This window comes from Lichenostomus cassidix, chromosome 2 (assembly GCF_008360975.1).
Source record: "Lichenostomus cassidix isolate B80296 chromosome 2, HeHo_3.0, whole genome shotgun sequence".
In the NCBI taxonomy this organism is placed as follows: domain Eukaryota; kingdom Metazoa; phylum Chordata; class Aves; order Passeriformes; family Meliphagidae; genus Lichenostomus; species Lichenostomus cassidix.
The window spans coordinates 136,118,074-136,130,163 of record NC_139482.1 but is presented as its reverse complement, the minus strand read 5'-3'; the positions used below and the strand labels follow the sequence as shown (position 1 = coordinate 136,130,163).

The 12,090-nt window shown below is 35.7% G+C and overlaps 1 protein-coding gene across 1 annotated transcript in view; it reads left to right on the top strand.

Moving 5' to 3' along the window:
• The window catches only part of CSMD3 (CUB and Sushi multiple domains 3), a 596,977-nt gene that overhangs the window by 72,886 nt on the left and 512,001 nt on the right, over positions 1 to 12,090 (top strand). Inside the window, exon 2 of the mRNA XM_085053430.1 lies at positions 6,798 to 7,020. Within this exon, the coding sequence (XP_084909556.1) occupies positions 6,798 to 7,020 (223 nt within the window). The remainder of the gene's footprint in view (positions 1 to 6,797; positions 7,021 to 12,090) is intronic.

Sequence of the window (12,090 nt, the reverse complement as noted above, 5' to 3'; positions counted from 1 at the left end):
ACTTCAATGCATATAATAAACATTGTATGGGTACTTTTGCTACCTGAGATCCAGTTGCTTTTTTTGCCACCTTTCCATTTTAAGCTTTCTGCTCCTCAGGATGTATTCCATGTGAACATGAGCAGTCCTACTGTTTTCTAGACCTTATGTTTATTTAAAGAAGTAACACACTCAGTGTTGATGGGAGGGAACAGAACCTTTTGCCCTTCTAGTAGTTTTCACAACTGGGGCAAGCGGAAGACAGGACTAATACTTCTAAACCTCTTTCAGAAAATGTGTCTGAAACAGAGATAAGAAATTATTCTCTGGAGCAAAAGCAGTATATCCCATAAGTGTTTCAAATGTGGTGATAATATAGAGTAATCGCTTCTTTTTGACTGGTATTCTGTACTAGTTCCACTGATTAAGTTATACAGTTTCCAGTCAACCCTGACAAAAGATTGGAAAAGTCATTTTGGCACCTTTTTATAGCTTATGCAAGGTCAACACAATCTATCTTACTCAGTTATTTGCCCAAAAGTATCTTTTCTCATAGCCTTAAAATGATACAAATCACAAATAAAGAGCCTTAAACTTCTTTTGAAAACTTTGTGATATTTAAACTTCATAATGTCCTAATTTCCAGTAAGCTGTGCAGAGAATGGGCACCCAAATACCTTGTTTGAAAAAGCAAATGCTTTTAAGAACAAACTGAAATAAAATGGCAATTTAATTAAGAATTCCTCAGTTTATTTGAACTCATAAGAATTGATTTTCACCAAGGTGCTTCAACGTTCTTCTTACTTTGTGCACGTCACAAACACAAGATTTTTTGGGGTTTCTTTGTTTGTTTTCGTAATAAGGTTTTTTTAATAATGTCTGAGATTTCCTTGAGCTAAAGAAAAGTGTTTAAAATCATGGAAATATGCTTTATATGGAAAAAACCCCTAAAGATTGATTTACAAATATAGAAAGTAAAAAAATACTTTAAAAGATAGACATAACAGACAGAAGTTCGAACCAAGAGAGTTGGAGTGGTTTAGGCTCCAGGGACACCTTAGAGAAGCCTTCCAGTACCTATAGGAAGCCTACAAGAAAGCTAGAAAAGGATTTTTTTAGAAGTATGTAAAGTAATAGAACAAAGGGAAACAGCTTTAAACTGAAAGAGGATAGGCTTGGATTAGATATATATGGAAGAAAGTCTTTCCTGTGAGGGTAGTGAGACACTGGAGCAGGGTTCCCTGAGTTGCGGATTTTCCGTCCTTGTGGTGTTCAAGGTCAGGTTGGGCAATCTGGTCTAATGGAAGATGTTCCTCCCCACAGCAGGGGTTTGGAAACAGATGATCTTTAAGATCCCTTCCAACCCAATTTTTTGATTCTAGGATTTTATTACTTTGGGAACTTAAAAGACAATAACAATTATATGTGGAAAAATACTAAATGTACACTTTGCTCAGCTGGTAGAGAGCTCATTATAAAAGCTGCTATTAGAGCTAAGATAAAAGTGAGGATTCTTTGAAGTACAGAGTATTGAGTTAAACAGGCAAAGAAATTTACAGGAACACAAGATATTATTTTCTGAAATAGCAGTAGCCTCATGAAGAAAGAGGGGGTTGCAATATTCTGATAGGAAGGGACACCAGTGAGTGTCCTTACTGTAAAAGTCACCAGTTTTTTCATGTGAAAACACAGTAGAATAAGAAAGAAGCATGCAAGCTGCTGGACACTTGAGGGAGGAAAACAAAAATGTGGAGAGCAGGCAGGAACTAAGCCCAGTACATTGAAGGAGATGATTACCTTTCATATTTGTACTCACGTGAAAAATTCAATAAAACTTTGTTCTATTGGAAGTTAAAGTTAGTGAAAGGAGGCTTGTTTTATGGTGAAAAGAGGCATAGTGGGAAATGGAAATGAATAAATTAAAGAGAATTAAGACATGATGAGAAGAGATAAAGTAAATTTCAAACACAATCCAAAGTAAAATGCAGTCATTACATCTGATGAGAGCATCCTATTCTCAGTTTTATAAATGGGCTTAAAGATCTGGGAATGTGGCATGTCACGACAACTAAAATTATAGAGAAGTTGGAATGGTTTAGAAATAAATACTGAATATATATTTTCCAAAACTGGCTAAGATTGATAGCAGAAGAAAATGATTCTCAGCATAGGGATGGGTTCACAATACTATGAAATCTATCCCTGTTGCACTCCAGTAGGTTCTTTGAAGTGCTAAAACAAAGGATGAACATATAGGAACCATAAAAACAAAGGTGATGATAATACAAGTGAACAGAAAGAGAATCCAGCAAAACAGAAAAGAATTAGAACAGTCCATACTGATTTATGGTCAGCATGAAAAAGAACTGTTTTTTGCTGCCAAAAAAATACGGTCAGGTGATCAAAGACCACAAATAGAAACAAGCAATGAGCATGAGGAGAGACAAGTGAATAAAGTAGATGTATTCTGAATGGAGGAGAACTAATGTTTAGGGGGAAAAGAATAATTTTGCAAATAGGTATATTGTACAAAAAAAAAGGGAATTGTTTAAGACATAATTGACTATGTTTTAAGACAGATGCAAGTGAAAGAAATGCAATGAGATTGGGTTATCAGAAAAGATACTGAAGAAAAATGCAGCAAATGAACTAATCGTCTTCCATTTCCTTGGTTTGCTCTTAAGACAAAAGACAGCGAGTATTAAATACTTTTTAAAAGGAAATACACAAGCAACTTAGAAATGTGCAAGTGTGTTAATCAGTGCAGACTAAGTATAATTATCTTATGGTAATGACTATTATTAAAGAACACACTCAACAAGGGAGATTAAATGAAAGGTGAGGAGGAGTACTTGGAAGGTGAAAGGTGTGGAAATATGTTATTAAACAGCATAATTGAACGGTCAGGAGGAAAATAAAAAGCCAAAGCCAACCTTGTTAAGTATTGAGTGAGTACAATTATGGGACATTTGAGGGCAAGGGGTATGGGTGTGATGTAAGTCCTACTTGCTTTGTTAGAAGGCAATGAAAGTTGAATAAATGGACTAAGAACTGCTGTTACTGATGCTCACTATAATCCCACAATGAATCAAAGAATGACTGAAATCAGGAAGAGGAGCTGTGTTTTCTGATTTCAAGAAGTATTTATCCATGTAAAATTGATGAGAATTAAACATCTGAATTTTAAAATCTGGTAGAAAACAATGTAATGAAAACTGAATCATACTAGCTATTAAGAGAATATCATGAGTGGTGTTGTTCATCTTCATACTTACTTCAACAAGATTTTTTCTTTTCTAGTTTAACTTCAAGCTTTTCAAAATTCTTTACTGTGTGCTTTGAAAAAAACCTTTTCTTTAATGAAAAGCAGTTTGCAAGTAAATTCTGCTTGGAATGCTGGTTCTGAAATCTAAATGAAAAAGATCACAGTATATGCTACTAGTTATTTCAGCATGAATTTTACCCCTTGAAAATAAATGTAATGTTTTCCACATTTGATCAGACCAGTCAGTTAATGCATGCTGTCTATTTTGATCATACCAAAAGTTGGACTGCCAAGGTGAAGAGCATCGCAGAATGTATTAACATATGAAAGCAGAGATTAAAGTGCATGTTGTATGGATTCTGTTGGCATGATTTTTAATTTTACAGACTAAAAGAGTAGACCTATCAAAATCAAACTTCACTGTTGGCTTGTTTGGGGTTTTTTTTCCATTCTTGGAATTAAAAGTGTATCTTCTGACACGTGCATAGGTGTGCTACATTCTGCTAGTCATCTCTGAAAAACATCCAAGTTATATCATCTTGTAGCATATGAATAATTCTCTTTTGTTACAGTTTGAATATGGAATAAAAGGAGTAATTGGAACTTTTATATTTCATGGGTGTTTACATTTCATATATACGTATGAATAGGAGTAATTACTGGATCGACTATGAGACATTACACTCCTTAATAAGTAGCATGTTATCTCACAAGGCTCTGCTCACTCATAGTTGTGGCTCAGGGGTTTTTTTACTTGTTTTTTTTGGTGGTTATTTTTTGGGAGGGGTGTTTTTTTAAAAAATGTAGTTTTATTTTTGTAACAGAAGACTTATTATAGATGAGTTTTTCTCTGTAGTTTGTGTTGAATTAACAGAATAATCCGTATGTACTTGAAAGCTTTCATGAAACAGGTACAGCAACAAAGGTTCTGAATGATGAATTATGGCGCTCTATTAAGATCCTGAGTCAGAGTTTACACTGTAATTTCCACACTTGGTCTGGAGAGATGCATGAAAATTAAGTGTATGCTATTTAATTTTCAAGCCTCTCTATAAGCTTATTGTCTAATTCTATTGAAGTAGGCCTCAGCAGGAGATTTCTAGGGAAAAATAGATTGATAAATATGTGCACACAGCTATTTAAAAAGACATATTCCAGTGAGTGTATTTGGTAGGAAGTGTTAAATTTCTAATATGTAGATCTTATGATGAGTAAATACTTTGATTTTCCAAAGTGACTTGTGCACAAACTGTATTCCAAAAGATTTTTAAAGTGCTAAATAGAACAGCCGAGCTTAAATAATAAATAATAACACATAAAGAGGATTTAAAAATAGTTCGAGTATATGAGGGAGATGCAGAAAGAAATAAATAGACTCCTAACTATGAAGGTTGTGCAGGCATTAATATGAGAATGAATTCTCTGAGCTAATTTGCAGTAGAAGGTAAAATTTGCTATACCTGTCAGATGAGGTAAACAAAGCCCTAATTACTTTCCAAGAGGATCTTTCATTCCCTTTTTGTCCTATATAAGTATGATACACTGATATTTATATTAAAAAAGTAGTCATACTTCATAAGAGGCATCTTTTCTCACCATTGAAAATATATATGAAAAGCCAAGACAAAAACATTGTATATGCCACTCTTCTGTTGTCAATAAAAGTTACTTTACAGCATAGCAATATGAAATGTAAAATCTCCACAGATTTCTGCTTAGTACTTCAGAGAAAGAGGTCTCTGTACACTTAAATGCTCAATGTGAAGACAAGCTTGTGAATGTGCCATGAAGATGATTTAATGAGCTCAAATATATACATGTGTGTATAATTTGAGAACTGGCATCTGGTTTGTTTGTTTGTAGCTTGTTATGAAATGTATATCATATTTCTGTGAAAGAGCAACTCAGCGCTTTGTGCTTTTTCTCAGATGAAATCCACCCACTAGCAGAGAGGGCTTGCTCTGAGCATCCTTGGGGAAGAGAAGTTTCAGGGGTGCAAAAGGCAAAGCAGGAAGGCTGATCTAATATTTAAGGGTTAAGAGAGCAGAAAGCCTGGAGAGGGGATGTAGATCACCAGTCAGACTACAAAGCTGGTGGAAAGTGAAAAACATCCTAAAGTCCCAAAAGAATTAAGAACTGCCATAACTGAGCACTAGAACTTGAAACAAAAGCATAGAAAAGGATGTGTCCTGCTAGGACGCAATAACTTGGGAGATACCTTTTCATAATTATTATTGTTCACTTATTTTTCTCAGAAAATGGATGTTCTATATGAAAAGGAAATCCATTATAGTCCAGGAGAAATTAGGTTTTGAATGTAGGGGTAATTTCTGACATTTGGGGATGTTAATTTTAAAAAGGATCTTTCAGCAGAGCAAGTTTTCAGCTTTGACCCACTGTACCGAATTTTGCTGGGATAGAAAATTTTCTTCATGGTAGATCCTATGGTCTTATGTTTTAGATTTGTGACCAAAATAACGTTGATAACACGAGGACATTTTATCAGTGCTTACACACCATCCAGGCCTCCTCTGCTTCTCTTACTGCTGGGAATGGGCAAGAAGTGGGACACAGATGACCCCAACCAATAAAAGGGATATTCTAGAACATATGGCATCATGCTCAGTGATGAAAGCTGATGGGAAGAAGGAGGAATGGACCACATTCAGGGTTGTGGTCTTTGTTTTCCCATGTAACCACTAGGCCTGATGTAGGCCTGCTTTCCTGGAGGTGGCTGAACACCTGTCTGCCAAAGGAGCCAGTGGATTCTTTTTTCTGCTTTGCTTGCATGCACAGCTTTTGCTGTACCTATTAAACTGTCTTGGTATCAACCCACGAGTTTTCTCACTCCTCCTTCTCTCCTTCATCCCACTGTGGGGGAACAGAGGGGGAATCCGGATGTGGTTTGTGAGGGAGCAGCTCTGGTACTGATCACTCTAGTAAAATAACAAATATGTAGGATCAGTCAAAACATGTCAACTGCCAATATTTATGAGATAATATAATGATGCAGCAGTGGCTATTTCACATTGAGCCCTTAAGTACAGAGTTTTCATAACTCAAAATTACTGACTGGGAAAAGCTTGTTCATAATAAATAGATTTTCAGCCCTTTCCAGAGACAAAATATATGGAGGAAAAGCACAAGATTTAATAGGTTTGACCTGTATCAGACCTGTATCCAAAGAGACTTGCTTACTCCACCCTTTGACAAAAAAAGGGAATTGATGTGAATACTTTGCTTTATAGACAAAACAAATTTATAGACAAACAAATTTAGTCATAGATGTTGTTATATATATTTATTTTCAAAGATGCTACCATATGTCTTTAGATAAACAGTATGGAAAACACATTTGTTAGGTGGGTGGGTTTGTTTTGCATTAAGTGGCCAGCATTTGTATTAAAACAAGGGCTTTACCTTTCTAAATGCAGTACTTGCTAAGAAATATTTTGATTTATTTTTCAGAAATCATGAATTCTCGTGATGTATTCTACTGAAGGTTGATATAAAAATGGATTACTAACTTTTGTTTCCTTGGTATTTTTTTTAGGATTTATTTATACATGTGGTGGAACTTTAAAAGGACTTAATGGCACTATAGAAAGCCCTGGCTTCCCATATGGATATCCAAATGGTGCAAACTGTACCTGGGTTATAATAGCAGAAGAAAGAAACAGAATACAGATCGTCTTTCAGTCTTTTGCCCTAGAAGAAGAATATGACTATTTGTCATTATATGATGGGCATCCTCACCCTGCAAACTTTAGGACAAGGTAAAGAATAAATATTATTAAAATCTAACTTGTACTAATCTATTAAAAATATATGATAAAATAGTTAAAGCTATTTTTTCTTAAATTATGGATTCTTTCCTATTTAATCTTTAAGGTGAACTTCCTTTAATTAATCAGTGATGTCAAAATGTATATAATGTGCTTTAATTCTAGTTAAAGTAAGTGCTGAAATTAATCTAGCCCTCATAAAAGTTGTCTCAACAAAATAAAATTAAGAAGCATGTGAGCATGGATAAGTTAATGTAAATTGAATATGAGATTGTGGGGGGGTCTCAGTTTGCATGATCTAGTAGCAGTGGAACTTTTGTAATCTTTGCAACGGGAGGCTTTTAATAGAGATCAGGAAAACATAATTAAGATAGACTAGGTAATTTTTTGTGTATAGGTTTGCATATGAGCATCTTCTAACTAAAAGGGATTACAAAAGTGAAAAAATTGGTTTGAAATCTCAAGAGTGTGATGTGTCACAGAACATTTTCTATCAGAGCCTACTTCAGAGTCTTAGCCCAGATGTTCACTTCTGGAAGGCTGCAGTTTATGGAATACATAATAACTCTACAACTGCAGCATATATTAGTCATAAATTTGCTAGTTATCTTTACTATCATCTACCTTGACTTCTCTAAGCCAAATTTTCATCTGCCTAGACTTCTGTAAGGCCTTTGGCAGAGCCCGCACAACATTCTTGTTGTTAAATAGGAGAGATATGTATTTGATTGGGTGGACTGTTTGATGAATAACACAGTGGCCACATGGCCACACCCAAAATGTTGGGGTCAACAGCTTAAAGTCCAATTAGAAATCAGCAAGTGGTGTCCCTCAGGGGGTCTGTATTCAGAAAAATACTATTCAATATCTCTGATAATGATGTGATCAGCAGGATTGAGCACACCCACAGCAAGTTTGCAGATAGCACCAAGTCGAGTGGTGCAGTGTATCAGTTTGAAAACAAACCAGTAAGAGATCGCAAGTCAGGAGTAAAATTGAATAGGAAAATTAAAAATAAGCACAATAATACAAGGACAAGCACTGACCAAGTCAGATACAACCTGACACCCTGTTAGGGTGGCAGTAGCAGTTCAAGTGACGTAGTTCAGTTGAAGCAGTGATCCTGAGGGAGGTCTGGTCTCCACCCGAAACTCCAATGGTAGTTTTTGTCCTCTGGGAACCCAATAGACTCAGCTAACTCAGGCAATTTCAAAGCCAGGTTATATCCAGGTGGGAATGCTTGGCTTCTCCCTCCTGGGTGGAGCATCTCATAACAGGATAAGATAAGTCCATGAGTCATGTGGTGGGTCCTTGATGGCCCATTGTCTGTTATCAGGGGTGGGTTATCAGCAGGTGATAACAGCTAACGGCCCACAGCTGGTGGTAACAGAATACTTAAATACATCTATATTGTAACCTAGGACATGCAGCTGATTTGCTTGAGGGGAGGGATGCTATCCAGAGGGACATTGACAGGCTGGAGGAGTGGGCCAATGAGAACCCCATGAAATTCAGTGAGGCCACTGAATTTTAAATCAGTTTCAGTATCAATACTGATTAGGGGATCAATGGATTTAGAACAGCCTTGCAGAGAAAGACTTGGGAATATTGGTAGATGAAAAATTGGACATGAACCAGTAACATAGATGAGGACTGGAGCACCTCCCCTATGAAGACAGGCTGAGAAAGCTGGGGCTGTTCAGCCTGGAGAAGAAAATGTTTTGTGGAGACTTGCAACCTCCCAGTATCTGAAGGGGCTTATAGGGAAGTTGGAGAGGGACTCTTCACCAGGACCTGTAGTGATAGGTCAAGGGGAATGTGTGCAAATTGAGAGGGGAAATTCAACCAAGATATTAGGAAAAAAAAATTTACTATGAGGATGGTTAGACACTGGAACAGGCTATGGGTACTGCAGCTCTAGCAGTGTTCAAAGACAGTTGGATAAAGCCTTGAGCAACCTGGTCTACCTGGAGGTGTCCCTGGGGGTGTTGGGACTAAATGATCTTAAAAGTACATTCCAACCTCTTAAAATTCTATGGTTCTATGATTAAGGTTAGATATGAGGAAGAAATTCTGTATAAAGAGCATTATAAGATACTGGAAGAAGTTGCCCAGAAAAGCCTTGGCTTTGAGTAACCTGAAAGATTTCTCTTCTCATGACAGTGGGGTTGGAACTAGGTGATCTTCCAAACCAAATCAATGATTTATTCCATGATTTGATTCTGTGATAAAGTATGTAATAGCTATTCCTAATCAGGGAATATCCAATTCCATTTTAGTTTGCACAGTGCTGCTCAAGTAAAGGGATATATTTTCATAATATTGTATGGTGTTGATATACTGGTAATGATTTTTTTAAACTATTGCATAACAATCTGCTATCTGTTCACTAAAAGGAAAATGTAACTTGGTACTAGAAGGAAACTAGAACAGTAAAATTCTACATCTCAAATTTGTGCAGGATATAAATTGTCTTAAATTGTTAACAGTCAGCAGATATGGAGAAATGTATCTCTAATGATTTTTTTTCCTTTTTACTTCTGTGTTTCCATTTATATTTTCTCTTTCATTATTGTTTGAATGCAATTCTGATATCAGCTGCGGGAAAGAGGGAACCCACAGCTAAAATATTTGAGAGTTGTCTTCCACAAAAAACTTTTCTCCTTTCTGTCCACTCCTCAAAAGATAAAACTGAGGTTTTTCTCAAATGTAGGAGCCTGAAAAGGACCTCACTGTCAGTCAAAACTTCTGTTGGTGAATCTACTCTAAATTGCAATCTCAAAGAGTATGTGAGCAATGTTCTGCAAAAATGCAAAAGAATAAAACTGTTATTCCAGTTAGGAACTAATGGTTCTTACTGAGTTACAGTTTAAATAAGAATGAGGGAAAACAGGTGAAGGTAGTTAGGAGGGTAAAAGTAAGATGAAAATTATGCCATGCAAAGGCAGAGCTATTTTTCTTTATGTCTTGTTCAAGCTGCTGGAAAGGTTTATATATATTTTTGTGCACATGTACATTCACATATATGTATATGTATCTGGATACATAGACATATAGATATCTATATGCATTTATAGATATATGTGTGCAAGATTCTTTTTAAATTAAACTAATCCTTCAATGCAGGAGTTTTAGAATATGTTTTTTTTTAAAGGAAAATATCTTAGAAGAAAGTCAAGGGAACCTGTCGTGCTTAAAAGTTTTGATATTGTGTATTTAGGATGCCATTAGATTCTGGTGAAGAACAGTGTAAGGAGTTATGTGGAAGAGAATAGAATCAATGAGCATTTAAAAAGGAAGATATGATTAAGCCTCAATATAGGGCTTGAAATAGACTACTTTTGCAAGACTTACAAGATCTGGCAAGAGTGTGGGTTCAGAAGAATAGTACACATTTGTGTGAGTGGAGAATTGGCTTTTAAATTAAGAAAGCATGATAGTGAAATTATGCAAACTTTACTAAATCTTTCATGGTGACATTTATTTTCTCAGATTGCTGTAGCAATTAGTGAGGTGATATTTCCCAGAGCTTTTGTTTCACAAATAAGTGAAGTTTTACTGAGGTACAGTTGCTGGTGGAGACTATTCTTCTAGCATGACAATGGATTTTGTCATTTTACTTAGTAACATTAATGCAAATGTAATTAAATTACACTTGTCACCCTCCCTTTAATTTTTTAACAGACAAAAATATTTGCAGGGGACTATATGTGTATTTGAAAAAATATCTGACTGGACAGCAAAAAAAATTGTCTTGGATAGACAAGGCCACTACTTCTGTGTTTTTACTGTGATATTGTGGAATAACTTTCTGTATTAATTTAAATGATTTTGCAGTTCAATTATCTGTGAAGCTCATCACCTCTGACTCCCTCCTCATCCACTTTTGTACTTTGTCTAATTGGTCTCAGAATTGAATCTTACTGAAACTACAGTCACTGAATATCTTCAGTGATTGCTCAACAGTTTTAACTGATTTGCATGGCACATCAATGGCAGCTGAACAGCAAACAGAAAAGAAGCCTGTCAGATATGACCATCGCAGAAAGTGTAGTCAATATTTCACTTGCATCTTTGTGTTATTATGTATTCTTGATTTAGTATATTTCACATTATAATATTTGCCTCAAACTATAAATACAGAAAATATAGATTAGTTTAAAACTGTGAACTTTATGCCAAAAAAAGTTTTTTCATAAATCATATTTGCAATCACCTGCATAAAAAGTTTGCTTGCAGAAAGACAGTGTTACTTCCTGTACTTGAACCAAGCTTTTGGCAAAATTTTGTACTGGGGAGTATTTCTGGGTCATGTCATAGACACTGTCTATTTTTAGAGCTTTCTTGTTGCCCTCCCAATGCATATTTCTGATTTTTGTGTGCCCTTTCTTTCATGTTTATACAACTAGCTACCCTCAAAATAATCAAAAATAAAAATCAGGGTTTGATTTTCTATTATTTCTTTTAAAAACATTGTCTAGGCCTTACTTTGGTATGCAACTAATACTTCCAATTCCCATTCTGAATAAAAGTGTTGCATTTCCAAATTAAAACTCCTGTTCCATTTTTTTTCCCAAATTTCTGTCTTTCTCATTATTTTTTGTGGTACTAAATGAATAATTTCAGCTAAACTGATAATATGTTTTCAATTTTCTGAGTGCACAGCTTTTGAAAAAATAGAGATTTTTGCACTAGTGGCTTTTGAAAAAATAGGGGTTTTTGCACTAGTGATAAGAAATGCCATGCTTTAATGAAGTTAGGAGGGACAGAGCTGTAGCAGGGTCTGGATGCCTCAGGGGAGGTTGAAACAGAGGAACCATGGGCAGGGATGGATGGCAGTTCCACCAGCTGAGGCTTGTCAGGGCCAGGAAGGTTTCCTCAGAGTCCTGACACTGCATAGAAGAATCTCAGAGAAAATTAATATTTGCCTATAAAGCAAAGTGTATGGAGTTTACTGTATGAATTCTCCATTGTGCACTTTTCATGTTAGTCCTTGAAAAGTCACATGGAATCCATATTCAATTTTAAACCATGTGTTTAGTGGCAGTGATATGGTGGACG